This window comes from Oculina patagonica, chromosome 8 (genome assembly GCF_052425735.1).
Source record: "Oculina patagonica isolate OP01 chromosome 8, crgOcupat, whole genome shotgun sequence".
NCBI lineage: Eukaryota > Metazoa > Cnidaria > Anthozoa > Scleractinia > Oculinidae > Oculina > Oculina patagonica.
In genome coordinates, this window is record NC_135765.1 from 24,848,054 (window position 1) to 24,874,906 (window position 26,853).

General features: G+C 38.7%; 3 protein-coding genes across 5 annotated transcripts; 2 read left to right on the forward strand and 1 right to left on the reverse strand.

Moving 5' to 3' along the window:
- On the reverse strand, positions 1-26,057 carry LOC144663532 (fibroblast growth factor receptor 1-like). 3 transcript variants are annotated; one of them, XM_078524505.1, is made up of 18 exons: positions 26,028-26,057; positions 15,378-15,521; positions 14,241-14,534; positions 12,139-12,441; positions 11,338-11,601; positions 10,320-10,598; positions 8,287-8,667; positions 7,190-7,315; positions 6,574-6,625; positions 5,891-6,039; positions 5,461-5,577; positions 4,871-5,061; positions 4,167-4,295; positions 3,584-3,672; positions 3,337-3,377; positions 2,636-2,735; positions 2,292-2,388; positions 1-1,078 (listed from the first exon to the last, which is right to left on the reverse strand). In XM_078524505.1, exons 2-18 carry the CDS (start codon positions 15,451-15,453, stop codon positions 854-856), a joined length of 2,913 nt encoding a protein of 970 aa, XP_078380631.1. In that variant the 5' UTR covers positions 15,454-15,521; positions 26,028-26,057; the 3' UTR covers positions 1-853. The 3 variants fall into 3 exon arrangements, with proteins under 3 accessions (XP_078380631.1, XP_078380630.1, XP_078380632.1); XM_078524504.1 differs by lacking the exon at positions 26,028-26,057 and adding an exon at positions 16,061-16,241; XM_078524506.1 differs by lacking the exons at positions 10,320-10,598; positions 26,028-26,057 and adding an exon at positions 16,061-16,241.
- On the forward strand, positions 17,289-24,068 carry LOC144664235 (uncharacterized). Its single transcript, XM_078525340.1, has 5 exons — positions 17,289-17,473; positions 19,185-21,410; positions 21,532-21,907; positions 22,539-22,654; positions 23,871-24,068. The coding sequence occupies exons 1-5, from the start codon at positions 17,318-17,320 to the stop codon at positions 24,066-24,068; spliced, it is 3,072 nt and encodes a 1,023-aa protein (XP_078381466.1). The 5' UTR covers positions 17,289-17,317.
- LOC144662504 (uncharacterized) lies at positions 17,467-19,226 on the forward strand. The gene is made up of 2 exons (XM_078523316.1): positions 17,467-17,942; positions 18,149-19,226. The coding sequence occupies exon 2, from the start codon at positions 18,272-18,274 to the stop codon at positions 18,782-18,784; it is 513 nt and encodes a 170-aa protein (XP_078379442.1). The 5' UTR covers positions 17,467-17,942; positions 18,149-18,271; the 3' UTR covers positions 18,785-19,226.
- Positions 26,058-26,853: the final 796 nt, after the last annotated feature.

Below are 26,853 nucleotides of genomic sequence, written 5' to 3' on the forward strand. Positions count from 1 at the left end.
TATACCGATTGACGCACGTGTGTTTTTTTTTTCAAAACTCCGATATCGCTTATGGCAGCCTTCGATGCAAGAGCAAACCTCGTGGTCTCCATTCTTATCGGTATTGCCGTTTTACAGCGAAAGAGGGAGAGAGAGGCCAAACGGAAACGTAGTTCTGGGTAATATTGATGCACCATGGGACAGTTTGGATCGCTTCGATCGTCTTCCTGTGTGAAAGTAGTTCTCATTTAATCGTTTGCGATCGCCGCGGTCTGCGACCGATCGCCCGGATAGAACATGAGCGATCGAAGCGCTCGTGATCGCCCCAATCGTTGCAGACGTTAGCGATAATCTCTGTTATAGTCTCATATGATCGCCCCGATCGAAAGCAAACTTTTTGAAGCGACAGAGGCGATAGAAACGATCGGGGCGATCATATGAGAACCAGCCTTTACGATAAACCTCTTCTTGTAATTAGTCACGAGCATATATTGGATAAAGAAAAGACCTGTGACAGTCGATCCCATGGGGACTCCCAAATAAAAGTGTCAGAAATGCTTGTTGAAAAGTCGAATTTTAAATCCCCTAATGTAAAGGAGACCACGCTGGGTGTAGCTCAGACTTTTTTGTCCACTAAAACACTATTTGCATCAGTTTTTGTTCAACTCGAATGGTGTATCTATCATTTATTTAAAATCTGCCAGCAAAAAAAGCAGTTTTAACAGCAGGGGAAAGCTTTAAAGTTAAATGTTTTTTTTCAGCCCTCGCCCCTCTTAATTTTTTTTTTCAAACGCTCTAAACTAAGGTTACCTAATAGCACTGTATTTAATTCTTCTTAAACCTTATTTAACTCCCTACTATTTCTCGTTCTTATCTATTTGTCGCTTTCAACACAGTATTTCTGCGACAAACTAGTTTTGAAGATGGCTGTTAACCAGTTCCACAGTCTGCTGTCCTGGTGTTCTGTTGGCATGTTGGCAATTTCCTCAGAGAGCCCTCGAGTCTCCAAAGAGTGTGCTTGACCCATAGCAGCATCGAGTTCTTCCACATTTGTGTAAAGATTTGCTTCGTACTTTGACATGTCCAGATCCAGATAGTGCTGGAAAAAATATTGAAAGTGATGATAGGCAAATAGATCAGTCACAGCCTAGTTGGCTGCTGCGAGACACACGTACATATATAGCTTAAAGCCATATTTGAATTATCACCAAAACTAAAAACTTTCAGTAACCGAGCTTAAAATTCCCATCATTTTTTTCCTTTCCTCTTAGGGGACATTGCAGCATGCAGTGCGTGCGCCACACATGAATCTTTATTAATGACCAAGCTTGCCACGAGTCTCCATGTAGGTCATGGTTAGAGCATCTGACCGGTTTGCAAAAGGTTATGGGCTCGCGATTCCCGTCAAGGACTCTTTTTTTCCCACACTCGTGATAATAGAAAATAACATCGTTGTCACCTTTCTATATTCCTTGCAAACTAAACTTTTTGTTCGTGGTATTGTGTATTTATCGTACCCAAATTCGCAAGTAGCCAATCAGAAGCACGATCTACTGTCCTGATATCCTACGATATTAAGTCACTGACCTGATATGCCATAATATCACGGTCACTTTCACGTGAAATAGTGCTACTGTGCGATGAAAAGAAAAGAGGTGTTACCAAAAGAACAGAACTTCGTATTTCAAGTTTAGCTGTTGTTAACCGGTCGTAAAGGGAGTAAAAACTTTCCCGCCAAAACCAAACTTTTGCACGCTCGCCAGTTGCGCGATGTTTGCCGACGCGTACTGATTTTGAAAATGTATAGAATAAAACTTCAAACAAACGAGTCAAAAAATTTCCAAAACAGCAAATTGATAAAAGATACAACAAATCTTCTTGCGGGCCACACAACCCAACTACTAAAATTTCACCGGATTTTTGGGTGAATTTGGGTACGGCAAATACCGAATCGTACCTTTCTGGTACGCTTCGGCGGCATATCAGGCTCGTTTGGTCTCGCCATTGCCATGGCGCGACCAAACTCGCCTGATATGCCGCCGAAGCGTACCAAAAAGGTATGATTAGGTATAAGAATCGGTTTACGACTTTATCACGACAGTATAACGATATTCGTGCTACCTCCTATGGTACATTCAGTATACATGTGCATGCACACCAGATACAACAATAGACCTTTCTTGGGGGGTTTTAACTACGACAAAACTGATAAGCAACTTGCATGCAAGTCAAGGCAGCCTTTTTGCTAACACTTTTGTTTTATCTCATAAATGCCAGCCATGGCGGCATTTGTGTTATTATCTCTTTTTTACCTCTTCCTGCAAGAATCCAGTTGTTATCTGGTGGAGACGTTCAAAGGAAGGACGATCGTCCGGGTTGTCACGCCAACAATCTAACATTATTGGGTACCTGTTTATGAAAAATAACTAAACTTCATGGATTTTTTTTGTCATTGAATTAAAATATTATTCAATTAAAATTAGTCCATGATTTGTGGCATTTGTTACTTTTTATAAGATGTATCCTTTGGTAATAATACATTCATACAAGTATCAATAATTTGATTGTGGATGAATTCAACAATTGTGTCTGTAGTTAGCTGTTCAATCCTTAGAAGGAGTTATTAGGTAGACTACCGATAATTTGCTTTACTTACAATTCATCACTGACATGATCTGGCTGATTCATTCGGTACTTGTTGACCTTCAGCTCATACACTACCTTCCACTCACCCCAACCGGGGTAGGGAATGCCTCCTGCAAGGCAATTTCGTATTAAGAATGTATGTATTCTTTTACCGAATTCACTCTGGTCTCCAGTAAGAAAATATCTACCAAATGTTGTCTTTTGTTGTGCTGCCGCTAACAATCAGGAGTTTTATTTTGCATTTAGTTCATGCAAAGAGCAAATTAAGAAGTAGTTATCAATAGAAAACAAACTGTGAATTGAAACGATAATAAAATGTAAATGAAAATGAAAAATGCGCCAGATGGTAGTAAAATGTTTCCATACGTTTCGGGGCTACTGCTCCTTCTTCAGTGGAAAATGTGAAATGCATTTCACATTTTCCACTAAAGAAGGAGCAGTAGCCCCGAAACGTATGGAAACATTTTACTACCATCTGGCGCATTTTTCATTTTTATTTACATTTTATTATCGTTTCAATTCACTAGTTATATGCGCTACACAGTCGCACGGAATTTCTTTAGAGATTTCTATGCTTCTACAAAAACAAACTGTGACACTTGAAAGGTACTATTCCGGCTATTTTCCCTAGGACAAAAATCGTTAATAAGATGACTACAAAAGGTTTAAATACAAGCTTTTGTACGTATTAAACGCAGTTTGGTGTCCCACCTAATGTAAAGATCTCATACAGAATAATGCCATAAGACCATCTGTTGGAATCAGAAAAAATATTACATTAGTACAGAAAAGAAAACAATGATAACGAGTACTTTAAATAGATAATTGATTCTGTCAGAAAATCCTTTACATCGTCAACCTTCCCACGAAAACGAATAAGCGTAGATGTTTTACTTTCAAAATAATGTTTTTCTTTAAACGTCACATAAATAATTTTAATTATTTTTTTGTTACTTACACGTCACTTTTCTCGGACACACGGACATTATTCTCCTCAGAATCATTGAACAAATGTTCTGGCGCTGTCCATTTGATTGGAAGTCGACCCTGGTGAAAACAAACAAGATGATTCATACCTAGAAGAAGATTTATATTTGAGAAACAATTTAAATGAATTCCAGATTCTTTTTACCTTGAATCCGTATACGTCTAAAAAATGTAATGTTTTAAACTATTTATTTTATAGATATTTATTGATACCATTGAAACAATTAGCCTGGCATGATAGCCACGTGAAATAGCACTACAATGTTTCTTTTATTTCCGGTGTCATTTCTTCAGGATTGTAAGAGGAAATGCACACAAACTTCTTTCTTCATCTGTAACGCCAACTACCGAAAATATGAAATTTTAAGGTACATAAACCCTGGGGCGTACATCTAAATTCATCCCTTTACGACCGTACACTGAGTAGATGGAGGTTGATGGGAACCCTCCCTCCCCCCACCCCCTTAGATTTTCGTTATAAAAAGACAAGTTAAAAATATTCTGTACTTATTAGATAGCCGTGAGCTTATTCTACAGTGCGAAGAAGAAACTACCTTTCTGATTGCAGTGCAGTAAAGATACTGATGTTTCTCTCTCACAAGCGCCAGTCCAAAGTCTGTGATTTTACAGATCCTGCCAACGCCAACAAGTATATTTCTAGCGGCAAGATCGCGGTGGAGGATCTGTTAAAATAAATAATAAGTTAATCAAAATACACTAATATCATAGCAAGTCAAATTATTTTTTTTTAAAAAAGGGAAACTAAACTTATACTGCCACTTGAACACACAAAGAAAAATTTTTATTGTACTCTGCATGGCAGTCACTGTAATACTGCACGGCTTTAATAAAATCAATTATATATGTCATTCGTTTTTTTTAGGTTGTACTTTCCAATTTCATATTTACTGCGATCGTTTTAAAAGTGTTTAAAATATGAGAAATATCTAGCTAAAATTGCCAAGTTCTTCCAACGTGAATCGAACCGCGGCCTTCCACAAATATGGTGGTCATCCTACTACGGAGAAACAGAAGGCTCCCAAGAGTCGTAAAATCGAATCTGCATGCTTTAAATGTTTGTGGTAAAAATCGGACCAGGAAAGAACGGGAGTGAGTATGTCAGCCTTCCTTTGGTCTGAAACTCTCAAATTACGCAGTCTTGGCGACTCTTAATTAAGCGATATTAACGATTTCCAACCCTCTCATAACTCGACATAACCCGTTCTAGCTTGGCTTGGAGTTAGTAAACGATTCGTACTTTTTTGGACGCAAGGAAATTCATGCCAGAGGCAATCTGCTGGGCAAAAGAAAGCAGATCGTATGGCGTCACTTCGTTTCGACAACACTCTGAGGAATTGTAAAATTTGTCTTCCAGTCCTCTGCTTTTCCTTAAGTAGCCAAGTAAATCCCCGTATGGTGCATATTCAAGTACCAACATCAAAGAAGCCTCTGGTGGTGAGAATAAAGTAAATACTGAGATGCAAAAATAATGAGATTACTTATAAATAACGCCGTCGTGCAATACAAACAACAAAATATTGGGATAGCTCTACGTTTATCAGCTTCCAAAACGTTTCAATTAATAAAGAAATTTGGCCGCAATTCGCATAATGCCTGAACCGGGTGAATTGTAGAATTATTATTTTTGAAAACATCTGGAAATAACAAATGGGTCCTACAATTCAGTTGTACACTTTCCTTTAGTGTTCTCTCTGATGAATTTACAGATGAAAACGCATTCCCCATCCACTGGATTTTTTTTGGACGGTCAATATCCAACGATAACAACTGAAACAAACTTAAACACTTGCATAAACAGTAGGTGGTACACTAAATGCTCTTTAGTACCTGAAGAAGAAACGCATCCCAGGAAATTCACAATGTTTGGATGTCTGTCCCCTTTCAATGACCTTCCCAACTCTATTTCTTGTTCAAGTGACTCCATTTCTGACTGAGAGCTGTTGTCTGGGAAGACAAGTTGAAACAAGTCATACTGTAAAAAATAATTATACACCGCCACTTATGGTCGGTTTTCACACTAAGGATTATCAAAATTGGAACTGCTGTTAGCAACGAAGCCGTTTATTTTCATGCTAGTTTATTTTTCATGATGATGATGATGATGACGACGATGAAGTTAAAGAGTACTACAACGGAATGACTTGCTTCCGATGCCAGAAAAAAAAAAGATAAGTGAAAAATTATTGAGCTGAATGGAAAAAATGGGCATCATCTTGCAAGTCTCCATCAGAGGAGAAAATACATAACATTTTCGCACGCTTCAGCTTTTTCACAGCAACAGTTTTCTGTCCCGGAGTTCCATCTAATCCCCAGACAGCAGCTTTCCACACTTCACCAAAAGTGCCGCTCCCCAGCACGCTTTGTAGATCGATTTGTTGTGACGGGATCTCCCAACTAAAAGCAGTTCTAATGAAATAAAGCACATTTAGTTCCAATGACACTAATGTCATTAACATTATCATTAAAAAAGACACAGAAAGAACTTTAATTTTAATTTTAACAGTTTTTACTTGTATGCCAGTGAACAGGCGTTTGTTCGTCTAAGTGGCGAAGATTTTAAAATTAGGAGTCAATCGCATTCTTCTAATGCTAGTCAGGGATCTTGACATGATCCCCAATGATAGCATTATTAGGATGCGATTGATTGTAAAAATTGCCTTCTAGATAATTAAGAATAAGAGAATTATGCCCAGTTCGACCAACTTAATTTTGATCAATTAATGAAAGAGGAAATTTACGGTAAGCTATGATGCAAACTTCTTTGTTTTCTGGCTTTTCTTGCTGTGCCAAAAAAAAAACTATTTTACTCATAACCTCTTGTAGCCACAATCTACTAGCAGTCTGTATTGTAACTATTCTACTAGAAGTAAACTGTATAATATGGTAGACGTTTAATCTCTATCGTTTGCAATCCAAAATTTAATCTCAAATAACACTTACCCATTTAGTGCCCAGTTTTCTGTCGGTTCATGCGTAGCATCGTCTCTTTGGGCTTCAAAAGAACATTAACAGTGGTACGCTTTTTTTTTATTACCGGATTTAACTGCAAGTAGCGAAATACATTTACTATAGTAAAATTTGCATATTTTACATAGCGTATCATTATTCTTAAGAATACATTCAGAAAAAACATAGTGGGTTTGAGCACATTATTACAATAAATAAACCAATATCTTGTAGTATTTACTTTTAAGAAGTAGCAGTGTCCCTGTTTAGCAGGTCTTATTGGAGACAAATTAAATGATGATGATGATGATGATGATGATGATGACGATGACGATGATAATGATGATGACGATGATGATGATGATGATGATGATGATGATGATGATGATGATGACGATGACGATGATAATGATGATGACGATGATGATGATGATAATGATGATGACGATGATGATGATGATGATGATGATGATGATGATGATGATGGACCTTAACCAAAAAAAAAAAAAAAGCTTTTTCAATTCCCGTCAAGTGCAACGCACCGGAAACGCACGCGCGATCGTAGTCTATACACACAAACTGTTAAAGATAAGAGCCTGGGGAGACATACCTGAAACGTGTCTTCCATGGTACAGAAAACAGACGACCACACTCAGGCAGATTAGGACAGATATGGATATGACACTTAGAATAATTACTGTAGAGATGATTCTTTTTGCAGAGGTTGCATGGACATCTTCACAGATTATTGCAAGGGAAAGAAAAGTGTTACAAAAAGGTTACAAGAAACTACAAACTATACGACGTCATTTTGGTCAGTGAATTGAACCCTGACGCAGTAAGTTGCATTATGTAATTGGTACTTGACTCTACAGCAGCAGTAGATCTGTCAGTTAACAGTATAACTATTAAGACGGATTCCGCTGAAAGTTCGAGCAATGAGTGCAAAAATTAAGTACCAAAAATCTACTAATAGCACGGCAACATTTTACATAATATTTGAAACATCTCACTGAAATTCATTTGTCTTAGTGACCCCGTGATATTAAAGACAAACCTCGTAAAATATGTTTAAAACACGCGCCATTTTGTTTTAAAGTGGCGCGAAACGTCCGTTTTAATTGAAATGAAGGTAGATAATTTCAAATCCATTTTTCTCTGGCGGGGTCAGCTTGAGAGCTTAAGTTTTGGTAGATTTTCGTTAGCTGTGCTCAAACTGTTACCATGCTATGAGATCTCTCTGGTAACTGTATTTTTGCCTGTATTGCTCGAATGTTCGGCGGAAACCATCTTAAGTCCATTCCCTGACAATATTTATTCAGATTGGGGTGGTTGGGGGTGGAAAGGTGGTTGGAGTGGCAGCAGGGGGTGCGGAAAACGGTTATTAGAGGGTATGCTTTTGAGTTGAAGCATACTTTAATGAACTATGAGTTAGAACACCAAACAGTCATTATTCTCTGTTAGTTAATTTTCTTGGCTTATTAATTAATCAATCAATCAATATATCATTCCAGGAAGGGAAAGTTAATTGGGGGAAGAGGATAATGGGTACTGCATATAAACATTGAATTCAAATTCTCTTTGCTATTCAAATTTACCAAGTGATAAACAAATTGGGGAATAACAGCAGTACCTCAGGCAACGCGAAACATCGCCTTAGTGAAAGGCAGAATTATAGGGTAAGTATGCCATTAAAGTAATATTTACCTCTGACTCGTAACTTGTAGGACACATGTAGTGTACCATAATAATATTTAACGGCGCACATATACCTCCCTGCGTCAGCGGTAGATACCTTATCGATTGTATGGTAGAGTTTATGGTAATTCTGTCTTACTTTTCCATCATATGAGAAATTGGCGATCTCGAGGATCTGTTCGGTTTGGACTCTTATCCACCTTGCAGTAACGGACAGCCTGGTGTTTTCAATCTTGCATGATAGCAACACCTGATCACCAACGGCAAACGTCAAGTTTTCGGTTGTAATGTGAACCGCTGGTATCTTTGCCATGTTTTTTGTTGAACTGTCAACCAATGGAATCTCTGTCATGTTTACTGTTGCATTGTGAGTCGCTGGCTTCTCCGTTCCTTGGTGTAAACAAAAGAAACATCAATCACTTCAGCAATATTTAACAATTATTCGCCGAAGGCGAAGTGATTATTGTTGAATAATCCCCGAGACGAAGTCGAGAGGATTATTCAACAATAATCACTGAGCCTAAGGCGAAAAATTGTTTTAGTATAATTTTTAAAGGTGATCATCAAGAACTTAAAAAAATAACAATAGTAAACAAGAAAACAGCAAACACAAGTGTTCGCTTGCACACGGTGTAAACCAGTTTAATTCATCGATTACAATCAGAATTTGTTTAGTTAAAGCAATAAAACGGAACAAAACAAACACTATGAGAAAGATAGATGTCCGGTACCTTTGTATGATTGTTGATGACTTCTAAGCGAATGTGGGTATCCTCTCGAAAATGAGTAGCTCCGGTGAGAAGAGAACTAAATAAGTAAGCTTAATGTTTGCTCAATCGATCTGACTGAGTTTCTCATCGATCGCCACAACCGCCGTGTTTACGATCATTTCTAATGCCTTGAGCACCATCTCTTAAAAATATTTTCGGTCCAGAAGCCTTGGTAGTTAATTTGAAAAATTACCAGTGTTTAAAATATCCAGGACTTGGACTGGTTTCTTTCAAATCAAAGAAATTTTCATTCAGCAAAAGCGGCCATGTTTACTTGCCTGGATGTCAAAGGTGGCGTGGCTAAGTAACCAAACCTTCAAAGCTATAATCACCTCGCGCGGGGTGAATATAGCCTCATAAGCCGAGCTTCTCGACCAATCAGAATGCTTCAATTCTTATAATCACCTCTGAAATTATACTAAAAGACGTTATTTTCCTTGAGAGTACAGTCAGACAGGAACCCTCTAGTGTGGCGAGCCGGAGTGTAATTGAATAGGTAAACGTCTTCTTGGGGTGGTAATGCATGATACGTGTACATGTCAAGCGTAAAGTTACATTGTGACGAATCTTTATTAATACACGGTAAGTAATAGTTTTGCACCCTTCACGAATCCTTTTTTTATGGTTTTACTGGTTCGTGCAGCTTTGGTACCACAAAATATATTTTAGTAAGAAATGAACTACACCAGTATAACCGATGGCAGTTTATTGTTAAGACGACGTCGCTCAATAGTCTTACTTTTCAGACTTTGATCAAAGTATCGAAATGTAAAGAGGTTTTTTATGTGCGACCTTTGTCGTTGTTGATTTGGACGCGTTCTCTTACATGATACGTCGAAATGGTCGTTACATTTTTGTCGTGCAAAACAGAAAACAGTCTTATGATTGAACGAGTGACTAGCTAGGTCACAGGTAGAAGGATATCAATATCCTTATAAGCTGTCCTCATTTTACTTCAGCAAATGTCTCAAAGTCTTGATAAATGGTTCATGAGTTATATTCTCAGTAAACGTACTTTACTTATTATATATATGCAAGGAGAATGTTTTATAATAAACGTTACAGACACTTGTAAATGGAATTATGTAAAAGGCTTCTTGAATTTATCCTATAGTCACTCAGATTTATTTCAGTACTATATAATCCTACGTGGAATATTAAAATCTGAAGTTAAACCGACTTAAATTTAATGATGATAAAAAACTTTTCTTAAACTACATGCCGTTTAGTTCTATGTCAAACCATTTTTCATTAGTTTAAAAACGTACTTACCCATGACCTCTACATCAAAAGTAAACTTTTGCTTCATTGCGCTGTTCTCGTACACCTGCAATGTCTTACAGCTGTAGTTTCCTTCGTCTTCAGCGGTTGTCTTTTGGATAATAAGACTGTTATTTTTTGCTGTTAGATTGAACTCGCCTTCGTTTAAACGCACTCCATTTTTCCACCACATTGGCAAAACCATTGGATGCGGAATGCCATTGGCATCGCAGGTAATAATTTCTCTCTGCCCCTCTTTAACAATTTGTTTTACTTTCGTCGTGGAAGAAGCTAGAAAATAGGACACTCTTTTTAGAATCGTGAATTTGACCTTTACCTTAACGGAATACATCACTTTGGCGGTAATTCACTAAAAAAGCTCAACTGCTTCTTTAAAGCGCCCACGGACGTACAAGGACGTGTGATGGGGAGGGAGTGGATGCCACCCTTCCCTAAGTTTTGTGTTTAGTAATTTTGAAAAAGGGATTAACTCTATGACGCTGAAACGTTAAATTTACGTAGCTGTTCATTCATCCCTGATAAAAAATGTCAAATATGTGTTTATGATTTTTAACATTGCCATGGCAACGTCATTATTACAAGCCGGTTTGACCAGAAATCATCATTAGTAAGAATCCTATATTTTTCCAGTTTCTCAAAACAAAACTGTACGATTTCTTTTATTTTGTATCAATTTCGATTCCGCCATTTTCTGACTTTCTAAGAAAGAGTGAACTCCAAGATGACGGATCCAAGATGGCTTCTTTTATGACCTGATATGACGTCAAAGCCGACACAAATATGCATTTTTGTAAAGGAAATTTATCACCAACCCTCTACCCCATCCCCGTTGTACCACGGTGGGATATGAATTTGCATGTACGTCCGGGGGTTAAAACTAAATTGAAGTTACTATAGTAAACACTATGCTTTTTGCAGGCCAATTTCATTTTCATTCACCTGCATTACTGTGTTTTTGTTGGATTGTGGAATTTGAATCGTCTAACATGAATTTATAAAAATGACATACCTTTAACGTAAATAATCAATGAGCCGTAATATTTTGTTCCATTGCAGAAGTAGACACCAGCATTATCAAGAGTTACTCTTAGAAAAACAATGCCTGCTTTATTGGCTTTAGTCGATACTATTATTTGGCGCTCCTGGCTGTTTTTGATCATGTGACCGTTGACGTCATACCAGCGGGGTGTACCACTTAGCCTGCAAGTATAGGACAACTGTTTTCCAAGCTGCATAACCTTAACCTCGCGAAACTGGGAGACAAGACCATGTTCTACAAAACAAAATTGCATAACAAGTAAATTTTTATTCAGTTAATTAAATAAAAAGCGTGGCTTAGTGGTCTGGTCGCTGGAATTGTAATCCAGAGTTCCCAGGTTCAAATCCTCCTCCCTGCCACCAGTCGGATTTGTATTCAATGGTCCCGAAGTTAACTCATCCACGTTTTGCAAGCCACCATCTGGTCTGCCTCGCATCAGTTAAAATCGTTAAGATTTTAACAATATATTGTATTTCGCTCATAATTCTAAGAAATTTCGGGGATTTTGTTTTTGGTTGTTTAAGGGCCACAATGTAAAAGACTAAGAAAACAGTCGCCCTATAGAGTTCTACTTAAACTTTGAGTTCATTGACTTTTTTGGGCAAATCCAGCAGTAAAAATACTAAAGTAAGTTCGAACACTCTTCACTTCACCCTTTCTGTTCAGTCTCAGTACCGGAACATGGAAAGTGATCATGAAGGGGAATACTAAATCTTCATTTTAGAAAATCCACAGGCCGAAGTCCCCTTTCATACAGAAGAACATACTCACTTGGTTCACAAGTTACAGTTGCGTTTACATCAGCATTTCCTTTGCAGTTAGTAGTGTACTTCAGTAAACAGTAGCTCAATGACGTCTCGTTACCAGTGCAGTCTATCCGTTCAATACACGTATTTGTTACAGCAAGCAGATTACCATTAGTAGACAAAGGAGCTATGGCTGCCTTGAAACCCAACTCACGACAAACGACTTCGGCGGCTTTCATATTCCATCCTTGGACAGATATTGTTTTCAAACTGTCCTTGTGCGAAAACTGAACTATTCCAGAGTAAGAACCATCAAGTGAGACAGGGACTAAGAAGAAGAGCTTATGATTAAAAGCAAACCTTTACAGTCAATCAATCGACCTATCAATAAATTAATCCAAAATAAAACGTTGGCAATTACAGCATCTAAGAAGGCGGAACGTGTAAATAAAAAAGGAATTCTCGTAAAAACGTAATGGAAGGCGTCCATGCAGTGCGATACAACCTGAATCACGTGGAATCCAGTAAAATAACGCCTTGACCACAGTAACCCGGGTAAATTTATAAACGCATATTTCTTTTTTCTTATAGGCCAACCGTCTACACTGAAACGGCATTTACGGTCACCAAAAACGGAGCTTTTAAAAAACGCTCTCCAAAGTGGCGAAATTTGAAAACGCACTAATGTGGACGGCGAAAACGAAGCTTTTCGGAAACGCTGACGTCAAATAGTCATGCGATCTCTGTCAAACCAAAAGGTTCAATTAGCTTAACAATAGCTCTGTGCATGCGTTGCAACCATGCGTGCGATGAAGTGTATCGTTTTCAAATGAATGCAGATTAATGTGGACGGAAATCGTTTATATTGCGTTTTCAAATTTCTCTGTTTTCAAATTTATCCGGATTAATGTGGACAGGGCATAAGTTTAAATTTATATTTTCTCTTTAATGTTTATATGGCTTAATGGAAAATTTTAATTTTTAAAGGCTTTTTCCACACGAACCCGGAAAAATGAGAAAACGAATCTTTTTTTCTCCGGCTAGGCTAACCGCCCACACTAAAACGGCGCTTTCGTTCACCGAAAACGGTTTTTTTTTTTTCAAAAACGCTCTCCTAAGCGGGTAAATTTAAAAACACCGGCTAGATGTTGTAGTGTGGCCGGCGAAAACGGGCGAAATGGGACATTTTTAAAAACGCTTATGTCAAATAGTCATGTGACATCTTTCAAAACAAAAGGTTTATTAGCTTAAAAAAAGTTCTGTGCATGCGGTTTAACTCTGCGTGCGAATAAGCGTATCACTTTCAAATTTACCTGGGTAAATGTGGACTATAAATGCCATGCGTTCCTTTATTTAAAGTCCTTGAGATATTCGTAGAACAAGTCGCTATGGTACTTTATGAGCAATGCCTTTTTAATCGTTATGAGACAAGGTTTCTTTTTTTTGCCCTGTCCACACTAACCCAAGTAAATTTTGAAAACGCATCTTTTTTTTCTCCGGATAGGTCCACACTGAGGCATTATTTTTTTTTAGAGAGCTTTAGAACATATCATTAAAACAAAAATTCAATTGGCTAAACAACAGCTCTTTGCATGCGTTGTATTTCTGCGTGCGATAAAGCGTGTCATTTTTAATTTACCCAGATTAATTTGGACGGAAAACAATTCATACGGCTTTTTCAAATTTACTTAGTAATGGGAAAGGGAATGGGAATAATGGGAATAATAAATAATGGGAATTTCTTTTATTATTATTATTATTATTATTATTATTATTATTATTATTATTATTATTATTATTATTATTATTATTATTATTATTATTATTATTATTATTATTATTATTATTCCCATTATTCCCATTCCAATTCCAATTAAAAATAATGCCTCGGTTTGGAAGGTTGAGCTATCCGGAGGAAAAAAAAGATGCGTTTTCAAATTTACTTGGGTAAGTGTGGACAGGGCAAAAAAAGAATCCTTGTCCCATAACGATTAAAAAGGCATTGGTCATAAAGTAGCATAGCGACTTGTTCTACGAATACCTCAAGGACTTTAAATAAATGAACACATTGTATTCATAGCAAGTTTTCTAAGAGCATAATTAAGTTTACGATGTACTCTTTGTTACCTTTGCAAACAGCAACAGCTTCGTTAATGTTATAGCAACTCGATTGCATCTCTCTTTGTAAAACTTCACATGTCTTGTTATACTCCTGAATGGAGTCACAGGGACCGTTGTCAACATTTTTATCGCCCTCAAGAGCAGCTTCGGCTGATGGAAAGCCTTGAATACGGCACACTTCATGTGCCATGTTTATGTTCCATGCTGGATGACACAGCGGCTTCCAGGTTCTGGTTAACTTGATCTCCAACTTGACTTTAGCCCAGAAATCAGCCAGATGTGAAATGCGTACCTTGTAAGCTACAAGAGAAAGAGCCGAGAAAAGAAAGAATTAAACTAATATTCATTGTGATCAGTTGGCGACAAATGTGCCCTTGTGCAATTACCAACCTGTGCGGCAACGAAAGCATTGATACACATTGCATATTTGCCTTAACACAGTTCTGTGCAAGATCCAGTTTTCATCTCAAAACAAAGATTGCTAAGTAATTAAGGGGGTATAGCATTAAAAGACAAGTAACCAGGTATAGCATCAATTAGTATATACACATGTACCACACATGGAATAGTGCTTTTTGCGCGCGCTGATTGGTTAACTCGGAGGCGATTAGCAAAGTACTATTCACCTTCGAGCAGCTAAAGAGAAACAAACTGCCTTCACGCGTCGCTTTGTTTACCGAAAGTGATGTTTTGGTCCGCTTGTTATTCAACTTGCCTAAACACAGTTCCGTTCAAGGTGACCAGTTCTCAACTCAAACAAAGATTGCTATTTAATTAAAGGGGTATAGCATTAAAAGACAAGTAACGAGGTATGGCATTAATTAGTATATACCACACAAGTGAATAGTGCTTTTCGCGCGCGCTGATTGGTTTACTCGGAGGTGATAAGCAAAGTACTAGTCACCTTCGAGCAGCTAAAGAGAAACAAACTGCCTTCACGCGTCGCTATGTTTTCCGAAAGTGATGTTTTGGTCCGCTTGTTATTCAGCTTGTGTGGAATATACTAAAGCAATTCACGGCTCGGTAAATATCCACCACTATTCACTTCAACCTCGGCGAATAATTGTTAAATAAAGGTAGAATGATTCACCAACTGAAGCATTTGCTCCTAATAGGATGCAAAAGACTAAAGTACCTACTGACCTGTGCAATTCTGACTTGTTACACACTGTCGAATCTCCAATTTGTTGTCATCACAATGAACTAGACACCGTCTCATTTGAATCTTAGCATTGCATCTACCGAAACACTTTGTCCAATTCGTCCACTGAGAAGTCGTTAGATTTGCTGCAATGAATGGTTAAGTTTAAAAAATACAGTCATTTTTTTTGTTTTTCTTTTTTTGGCTTATAATACGCAGTGATTATCCAAAGAGTTGAAAGTTGGCCTATTATGTTTTTAATACTCTATTGTCTTGGGAAAGCCGACAAGCCCTTAAAAAAACGCTACAAGGGATAATGTAGGCAGTAATTCGAGGTAGATAAAGGAACTGTTTTCAATATTTAATTTCTTCCCAATTTCCTGTCAAGTATTCCCTAACGCAAAATATCAAGATTAGTTCAGGCTGGTGATACTTTTGACATTCAAGAAAATTGCGCTGCCTTGTATATAGGTTAAAACATATTCTCGAGGGCTCCTTCAAACAACTGGTTTCTGGCAAATGAGAATGATCTACACAGCTACGATTTTAACAAAGATGGCGTTTGGAATTTTATATTAGTAAAATGCATATGCTACAAAAACAGACAAAAATGATATTTTAATGATCCTGAATTATATCAGGTGCACGTGAAATAACCGAAAAGAAAAACATATTTCGTATTTACCTGTTGGCACACGTTGCTCTGTAGCAAAAGCCATAGTTACGAATAAATTTCCAAAACATATTTCCCAGAAGAGAAACCAAACCATTTTTCTTATTTCTTTGATAACTTGAGACATCGGTGATTCTTGATCTGCACATTGACAAACTCAATGTCTTCTATTTGCTGTTATTATTTTGCTGGAGTGTTCGTCTGATTATTATGCAAATTTATAGATCGGTGCTCTGACTTTAGTAGAAGAAAACGAAACAACGTGCGGGCGAGTTAAGTGCACAAAGACAGTTTCTGTATCCTAAATTGACAACTGTTTGCTCCTTCTTTATATTACAAGTGTTTCATTCACTTTGATTCTTGCCAACTGAGGTTTTTGAACAGTATACGAGAAAGCCATACAAACATCATCATTTTCTACCGCTAGCAATTTTCTTGAGTATAGACAATAACTATTTCACTTTTACCATTTCATTTCGCTTTTATTTTGTATTACCCGGGGGTCCGTAACTTAAACAAAAAATAAATACAATTGCGCTGTCCTTTAAGATATCCATTTAACAAATACATGTACAGCTGCTTGAAATTATATTTTGTCATATTGTGTGATAGGATTTTTGAAAGGAAGAACATAAATGCCGAAATTATTTATTAAAAATTGCGAGGAATAAACACCCTCCAAAAGCTTTACAGAAATCGGGCACACGACGTTCTTATAGGCAGTAACTTATTTTTTTTTTCTGATATTTGAGTATCTGCGTTTTTAAATTTTTGGAGAAATAATTACGTGGCATTTACATGAAATTAGTTCGTTTCACTCCAACACAATTTTCCCCAATTGTTTGGATATGCCTCCCAAATCGTCTTAATTTCCAAGCAATCCACATAATGTAAACGCTTTTTTCTTGTCTGCGCCAGATGTTATTTAAAATCTTTCACCATTTTCATTGCCAAAAGCCGTCAAGTACGTCACGTGCATGACATGTGGTGACGTGCGTGACAAAGTGTGACATCCCACTAATTCGATCGAGTGCGATCTGCAACTATGCACAGTCATGTAAATATGTATATTCCGCCGAGATTAGGTCATTAATCACCTTCAGCACGTGCAGAGCAATGTGTTGCAATAGGACTTGCTGCTCATTGGTCGCTGGGTAATATAAAGGGAAAAGGACGCTCATAACTCGTGGTTAGTTAATTCAAACCGACGAAGAGAACTTTAGTTGGCGTCGTCTTGTTTCCATCAACCCCGGCTCGAACTGTAGATTTATGGAAGAACAAGCTCCTATTGCAGCTCCTGCAGCGGTTCTTGCAGTGCTACAAGATGTAGACGATGAACTAGCACCAAATCCACCGGCACCGAATCCACCGGCACCGAATGCACCGGCACCGAACGCTCCAGCGGCAGATGGACAAGTCGCTGAGGTATTTATTTCTTGTTTACTTTAAACTTTTGTCGCAAGTTCGCGAAGCTTATACTAGGGGTTTGGTCGCGTGGTCGGGCTTTCTGTAGTAATGTCGTTTTCCCTTGTTTTGCGTTCCTTGGTTTTGCGGTGAATTTTATTCTAGTTACGGGTTCCCAAGTTTGTTTTATATTATTGCCTCGTTGGTCTTTCTATCAGGTCTTATCGCTTCATTTTGTTTTGCTTTGCTGGTTTCTAAATTTTTTTTTATTACTGTGTTTATGTTACAACGTTAACGGGTAGTTCATACCGTTTGGTTTCGCTGGATAGAACATCGGGTTTATTATTTGCTGTAGTCGCGTCTGTAAAGCACTGAATTGTTATTGTCTGTTACGAAACTTGCCGTGATCGAGGCAGTATATATACATCTCATTGTAACGCAGGCCCGTGATCGTGGCTGCTTGAAAATGATACGCTGGCCCGTGATCGAGGCAGCGTGAAAAATGGGAACTGGCCCGTGATCGTGGCAGTATAAAAAAAAAAAAAAAAAAAAAAAATATGATAACGCAGGCCCGTGTTCGTGGCTGCTTGAGAAAATGATAAAACTGGCCCGTGATCGTGGCAGTTTGAAAAAATGATAACGCAGGCCCGTGATCGTGGCTGCTTGAGAAAATCATATAATGGGCCCGTGATCGAGGCAGCATGAGAGAATGATAACGTAGGCCCGTGATCGAGGCTGCTTGAGAAAGTGAATCAATATATTATGGGTTTATTGAGTCAGTTATAAGCTAACTTTCTGTGTTGGCTTTAGATCCCCAATATGGACGATTTCGCGAGGAGAATTCAGAAGCTAGAACAATCGCAGCAAGCGACTGTTGATGGTATCATCGAAAAGATTATGCAGTTGGTGAAGTCAAAGGCTGCACCATTTAATAAGGACCAGGTGTTCGAGCAGATTTTAAACCTGAAGGTTGTGGCTTTGGAAACCAAACACCCTAAAGCCAGTTACTACTCTACAGTGTTCCAAGCTTTACGTGAGAAGATGGGTGGTTCAGATGAGCAATTTAAAAGATATGTCTTGGCTCTTCTTGGTGACAAAGACCAAGAGAAGGTGCTTGATGTTATGACAAAGGTCGACAAAGCCCTGAGGGTCCCATCCTTTTCGGCTCCCACGTTCCGAGGTCGTGATCGTGGTAGATCTCTAGGCGGTGTTCAGTGCTTCTATTGTAAGGGTTATGGTCATTACCAGAGAAATTGTCAAATGCGCTGGAGAGATGATGGAAAGCCACCACCAGCAAAGAGAGGGAGATGGTTCAGGGGGTCGCCAGTGTGATCGGACGGATTAAATCTGTGGTTTTGAGTTCAGTTGAACCATTTGCGTGTAATAAGAATAAGAATAAATGAATTACAAACAGTATAAGATTGATTCGTGTGTACAAAGTTGATTTCCTTTGTTACTGTTTTTTTTTTCGGTATTTTTAGGGCATTTCTTAGTCTTTTATTTCATGGCATATGGGTACCACAACAAAATTTTAGTTTTATCTTCGATGAGGGTGAGTAACTCCCATGGGCTAGCCTTATTGCTGGGCAGTCTGTGGACGTTCCTTTCGGGGCGTGGGAAGTTACTCTCTCCTGATCGGGGACCTCATCTTTAGTGGTTAGATTTTCTTGGGAGGGATAATTTCGTTTGGGTTTTCAGTTTCCTATAAGTATTTTTCCCAATTATTTCGCAGATCCGCCAGGTGAAGCGGAGAAGGACCTGCGAGGGCTTTGAAATTCCTGCCTGGGAAAAGATAGATGAGGAATTTGATCATAAATTATCCTGTTGTCAGCCTCCCAATGAGAACTTATTTTCGACTACTATAGATGGGGTCCTCGTTCAGGAGGGAGTTACAGAGATTCCCACTATAAAGGACGTTCTAGTTTCCGAAGAGGTGCCTGATTTATCTCTGTTGCGATTTCGTGACCCCGATCATTTTGTGGCTGGCGGCGTTCACAAAGACCCGTCCGCCTGGCAGAAGATTTTGATTAACCATCCGAAGGGTGACCAAATACTTAATTGGATCTCGAGCAAAGTAGACGTGCATGATTTTGTGAATCACTATTCGGGTACTTTTAAGGGTGAACCATACGACTCTGACTTTCCTCCGCCTAAATATTTCCGGAATCATGCATCGTGTAAGAAGTTTTCTACCTTCATTTCGGATGCGATTCTCAAACGTGTGGCGATGGGTTCCGTTAGGGTTTGGGGAAAAGTTGATCTGGACGAACCACCGTACCTAGTTCTTCCGCTCACGGTAGAGCCATCCAAGCCGAGATTATGTTTGGACGCCAGGTTCCTCAATCTGTGGATGAAGGATTGTCCTTTTTCACTTGATAAATTAGTGGATGTGAAGCGCTATATCTACAAAGATTCGTATTTTACGAAATGTGATGATAAGTCAGGATGCGATCACGTCCACCTGCAGGAGTCCTCACAGGAGTTGTTCGGTTTTGAATGGGGTGGATGGTGGTTTGTCTCCACAACTTTGCCATTTGGATGGAAAGAGTCTCCATATATTTACCATACTATCGGATTGGCTGCATCCAGCTATTTAAGGTCATGTGGAGTTCCGTGTTCTTTGTACATTGATGATCGACTTAACGGTGAGGTCTTTGCTCCAACTGGCCCTTGGTCTTTATCTCCTTCAGCTCGCACGGAAAAGTTCAGGCTGGAGGCAGCGAAAGTAGCCATATTCATTGTTGCATCATTGTTAATTCAATTAGGGTACACAATTGGCATTCAGAAGTCCGTTTTGTATCCGGCTAAGCGTATAGAGTATCTCGGTCATGTGGTGGACTCTTCAAAGCAAGCTTTCGAACTTCCCGGGAGAAAAGTCGTTGCGTTCGCTACCTTAAGAGAAGAAATTCTGGCTTGCAAAAAAACGGTGAATGTCCGCACTCTTCAACGATTCCAGGGGAAATGTATTTCATTTTCCTTGGCAGTGTCTGGGGCTAAGTTGTTTATAAGAAATATAAGTTCAGCTATTGCTTCATCTCCTGGAAATGGACAAGTTAAGATGACTGATTCTCTTCGGGAAGAAATTTGCCATTGGCGTTTTCTCGACTCCTGGAAAGGCCACGTTCCTTGGCGTGAAGAGAGGCATGTTCGTTTATCGTTATCCACGGATGCTTCGGGATACGGTTGGGGATGCGTCATGCATTCAACGTCAGGTGATCAATCCTTTAGGGATTATTGGAATCCACAGCAGATTGGATTAAACATCTCTACCAAGGAAATGCTTGCTATCTCAAACGCAATAAAAGCCACTCCGGAGCATGTGCGGGACTGTCGGGTAGATGTACAGGTTGACAGTCAAGTAGCGATTGACACGTATAATGGCCAAGGAAGTAAAAACTCTCCTCAACTGACGGCAGCCACAAAGGAACTCTATTTTACTGTTGTTAACCGAAATCTGCAGTTAGAACTGTCTCATATCGCGTCAGATCGAAATGAGGCCGATGGCCCGTCGAGATGCCTTTCTGCGTTGGATTCAACACTTTCTCCAAGAGTGTGGGAGTTAATTGAACAGACTTTTGGTGGTCTCTGTGGTCATACATTCGATTTGATGGCGTTGGATTCTAACGCACAGTTCTCCAAAGGAGGAACCCCTTTGCCGCATTTCACCCCGTGTCCTAGCCCTCAGTCTAAGGGTGTGAACTTCTTCGCTCAGGACGTTAATCTTATCGGACCTGCTATGGCCAACCCGTACATTTTCCCTCCATTTGGGTTGGTTCCTGCCGTGCTAAGGTTCCTTACTCAATTTCGAATTCCATTCACAATTGTGGTTCCTGAACTTTACCCACGACCATTCTGGTGGCCAATTTTGACAGGTCTTTCTCGGAAAGCAATTTGTCTAGGTTCAGAGGGTGATTGGGATGTCCTTAGATACCCGTCCAGGTCCGGGTACGAGCCACGGGTTTGTCCTTTCAAGCTTTGGGCTTTCAGAGTTTCGAAATTCTAACCAACTAAAGTATGGTTCAAATCAACGAAGTTGTCCATATAGTCTTGAACATTGTTCGTTTTCTTTTTGACTTCAGTCTCTACCAAGAATTCCCAAGTTGTTCCAGCCATCGGTAGCTTGCCCTCGTTGCCAGTACCCAAATGATGAAGGGTTTCGTTTTTGCCAGAGTTGTGGTTACAACAGGAAGACAGTTGTATTGGACAAGGATGATGCTTTGAAACTTAAACATAAGGTGGATGAAGAACAGATTGCAGCGCGAGTTAAAGAGTTGATACAAACACGTAACACTACTCGATATGCGAAGCAGAAGACAGCCTTGGAGATAGAGTTTTCTCGGTTCCTGTTATCTTTATCGTGTCGGAAAACTTTAAGTTCAGCTTTACCGTGTGATGTCGTGGCGTTTCTAGTGTGGAAGGATCAGGATGGAAGAACTTTGGTTCATAAGCCAAATTGTGAGTTTGTTTTACAGCGTAAGCGAAGTCAATGTGCTTGTCCCAAACGGCTTGCGTTTGGTACGGTAGACTCCTTAATAGGAAAACTTAGAGCAATTTTTATCCAGCTCGGTAGGGGAGCAGAATGGCACTCTGTATTAGGTGTAGGTAACCCTGCTTCCTCTAGGTCAGTGAAGGATTATTTGGCTAATGTTCGTGAGGAGCAGTTGAGGGCACGAATTACCCCGCGCCAAGCAGATCCGGTTCTGCTTTCAGATGTTGAGATCCTTTCACGGCATATTCAGTCAAAATTAAGAGATCCTACTTTAGATCCTATTCAGGTTTTTGTGTTAGCCAGAGATCAAGCTTTTCTTTCTCGGCGGATCGGGCAGCCGACCTGTTAGGTATTTCTACTCCGACAATTTTGCGCTTTCCAGATAATTCTGGATTTTTGTTTAATCATGTATGGACAAAAACGTTACGGTCCGGAGACGCCAACGTTTTTGCATTCAAGAGGGGTTCAAATAAGATGTGAAACAGTTGCAGGGGAGTCTTTCGAGCACGCGTTTCACTCTACATGGTTTTAGAAGCGGTGCCGCTATTTCACTGGCACTTGCAGATGTCTCTCTTAATGATATAATGGATCATGTAGGCTGGAAGTCTAGCAAGACGGCCCTTCATTATATTAAGTTGAAACAGGTTCTGAATCCAGCAGGTCCAGCGGCAAAGTTAGCGGATTTAGATAAGGACACGGGTAAACACTATAAGGTAACCAATGAATTGACAGGTTTTGTCACTGCGTTTCCGGAATAAATTGTCAGTTCAAAGTGCAATGCCTTTAACACTTTCAAGTTAGTTTAGAGTGTTATATATGTTTAGAGATATTTTGGATAAGGTTTGGAGAGGTAATAAGGAATAAATATAGTATTGATGTGACAGTGGTCTGTCTTCTTGTTGGAGCGGTGCGGTGAAGGGAGGAGTTGTGCTTCCATATCTCATTAATGACAATAACCAAGGCGGAATAATACACTATGCACAGTCATGTAAATATGTATATTCCGCCGAGATTAGGTCATTAATCACCTTCAGCACGTGCAGAGCAATGTGTTGCAATAGGACTTGCTGCTCATTGGTCGCTGGGTAATATAAAGGGAAAAGGACGCTCATAACTCGTGGTTAGTTAATTCAAACCGACGAAGAGGGAACTTTAGTTGGCGCCCACCCACCCACCCAGTTCGAGCCGGGGTTGATGCCATCTCCGGTATGGGAAGGGTTCCGGGAACTTGCGGTTGATTAAGTGAAATACAAGTAACCTGTCTGCCCTGAGCTCCTTAGTTCCCGGAACCCTTTTCCCATATTCATGCCACTTCGTACCGGATTAGTTCCGGTCGGAGTTGTGCTTCCATATCTCATTAATGACAATAACCAAGGCGGAATAATACACTGTTGTCAAGCCCATATCAACAAGAAAACTTGTCTGGTGAAGTCTTTAAATCCCAGGAGGGGGGGGGGGGGGAGGAGGCTACTCCAAAAAAAGGGGAGGCTCCCAGTCAGTTACGCCATTCCTTACTGGAGCATCATCCTTAGAAAAATCCTGGATCCGCCCCTGTTGGGCGTGGAAAAAAATAAAAAAAATCGTATTACAAAAGAATCACATGACGACAGAATTACATTTAGAGTTTGTTAAATCTTTACAATGTGTTGAGGGGAAGAGAAGAAATGAAAATGAAAAGGGGTAATTTAGACTTTATGTTTGTTTTTAAGCTTGGAGTTTGTTAAATCTTTAAAATGTGTTGAGGGGAATAGAAGAAATGAAAATGGTGGTAATTTAGACTTCGTGTTTGTTTTTAAGAAAAGGTTATAAAAACTTAGAAATTAGATAACCACATAGGAGTTTAATGAGAGAGTAAGGTTTTAAAAATGTGCTTAATTTTATATTGTCCTTTATTTTATATTTTGCTTAATTATTCTTTATTTATTTCAGGATGGGAATGCAAACTCTGAAGGATCTCAGCAACTAGCAAGAAAAAGGAGAAATAAATCCTGCTATTGTGTACAGAAAAAAGAGTGGCTTCGTAAAGGCAATACAATTACATTTGGAACTTTTCAAGCACGGGTTAAAAATGGAGCTTTTAAAGCTTTGGTTAAAAATGGACACATCTGGAAAATAGATATGTTTTGACTGTTACAAATGCATTTGAAATTTAAAATTGTAGAGACTCTAACTCTTTAATTGTGTAATAAAAGCAAAAATAATTTGTGTTTAATTTTACAACTTCTCGTTTAAAAAACTCTCAAAATGGAATTAAGAAATTTTTTTAACCAAATATTTTTACAAATTGAAAGGGAAATAGATAAAAATTCCTTACAGGATGAGAAAAATAAGAATACAATTGTCTACTTTAATATTTACATTAATTCTTTGAGTTCTCTCTCAATTTCTCTCTCGAGCTTTTTAATTTGTGCACGGAGTCTGTTCGTAAGCGCCCGTAGTCTTTTAATGTTAATTATCTTTCGTCGTCTACTCTTCTCTTCTTCTTCCCTTTGAACGCTCAACGAAGCGGACACGAGCAGGGCATCTTCCCGTTCTTCAATAGTAGCCAAAGCTTGCCTGCAGTTCCTTTCCTGCACTGGTGTGAACTGCATGGATGAATTGATCAGTGTATGCTCGCATCAGGATCTCCTCAATTTATACTAACTAGCTTATTTACCCAACCTAGTGAGCTCACAAACAAGACAATCATGAAAATGTGACAACATTTGCATACCCTGTCTCATCAGGGACTCATAAGGTATGCAAGGCCAATGAATAGGAAATAAAAATATAAAAAAAAATGGGCGGGAGAGCGCACTGAGCCGAGTCCTAAACCGCTTAGCCGAGGGGAACTGGGCCGAGTAATAGTTCGAGTTTAAAATGGCAGAAACAAGGGCCATTCCAAAAAAAAATCCACATCCCCCGTTGAAGAATTTTTCTTAAGAGGTCTTAAATATGTCGGCACCTTTGATTCTTTCTGAGGGGGTAAGTAAAAAATGAGCAAAAAGTGGTCTTTTTTTCCGATGGGGTTAAGAAAAAATCGGGTTTTTCTGAGGGGGGCATCATGTCGGCACTTTGATCTTTTTTTCTTAGAGGGTAAATTGTGACTTACCTCGTCAACAGGGGGGGGGGGGGGGTGGCTATAAAATGGAATAGCCCCAAGCTAGGACAGGAAAAAACGCATTGAACCACACGTTTCAACACCATTGGTACCACTGGTTGAGCCCTACGTGCATGTTGCCACCAATGATGCCTTGATTTAAGTACTATGGCTTAATAAGTCATGTTTAAGGTCGCGCAGGACCCTTGGAATCATTAGTATATGTATTTATTTAAAGAGTATGCACGAACTGCCGGACGACTGAAGCCGACAACAAACGAAATATTCATGAGAATGTTTGTTTTTAAACTCTTTTGTACAATTAATTACTAGTAATTGTTCTCTGCTTTGTGCACGTGCGCTGGAACATAAGGAATTATCATAATTAGATTCACAGCTTTAAATATATCACACGTTGTTGTAAACATTGACTCGGAAGGTCTTCGGAAGCCTCAAAACCTGCAAATTTGTGTCCAAGTTTTCTCCGTCGATATACAATTTCAAGAGTTGATTCACGAGGAACATAAACTTGGTGTACTCTATTGTGCTATGACTAGAGCGAATTTTTTAAATTTCCTTCTCACAATGGAGATAGCACGTTTCAAAGTTAAGATTTCACATTTTTGCTCTCTTAGAAGCGATTAACTTGTAGCAGTTTTTGAAATCGAAAATTTCGTTCTAGTGGTAGCACAAAAGAGGTTATGATTTATCACTAAGCTATACAATCATTTAATTTGGTGCGCTGTTCTAGCTGAAAACTTGGACACAAAATCGCATTATCTGCGGTTAAACTTTTAAGGGCTTGTAACATCACAGACAACGGTTATCTTTCAGTAAAAGGACAATCATGATGTAATTCCATCATCCCCGAATATCCTTGTTAAATTTTACAGGAATCGATGTTCAAAATGTAGTGAATTAAAGCTATACAAGATAGCACTCCGTCAAGAAATTTGGCTAATGAATTTATTAATGAGCAAGGGTCCCGCGCGACCTTAAAATGGTACCTGGAAGTCTCTAGCGATTATGCCTGGCTCCGCTTGAAACAGTCCTTCTGTTATTTCGGACATGACTGCAGGTAGGGAAAGATATGATGTTCTAAATTTCTTTTTGTTAATTTTTAAGGTAATAACGCTGTAGCTTACCGTTTCTCGGACACTAAAAAGCCTGTCTTGTTCCGTTCGGTTTGGTTTCGGCGCGGTTAAACGTCTTACGCGATAGTTTTGTCTTTCTATCGAGGCGATCTATTCGTGATGAAAAGCTCGCGCTAATTTGAACGAGCTCGGAATTCAGTACTGTTTATTTTGAACAAGAATTGACGTAAAGAAACGTATTAAAAAAAAAAAAAAAAAAAAAAAAAAAAAAAATATTTTTTTTTGTGCTTTTCTTTTTCTTTCTCCTTTTTTTTGCGTTTTTTTTTTTTTTTTTTTTTTTTTTTTTTTTTTTTTTTTTTTTTTTTTTTTTTTTTTTTTTTTTTTTTTTATGATATAAATATAAGTAAAAAAAAAAAAAAAAAAAAAAAAAAAAAAAAAAAAAAAAAAAAAAAAAAAAAAAAAAAAAAAAAAAAAGTATTGGCTGGGCTTAACATTAACTAGAGATTTTAAAATGGAGTTGGAATCGGTAGATCTGTGGAAGAAAAAGGTGGTGTCAACTAGGAGCTTGAATGGATTGATGGTGAAGGAAATGCTTTATTTAAGTGATCTTTATCATAGATTAACTGCAAAAAGTGTCGATCTATACTCGCTACAATCCCAACAAGAAAAGACTTACTCCCCATTAACTTTAAACCTTACCGTTCTATATACCATTTTCCGCAGAAAAGGTACCCTTTCG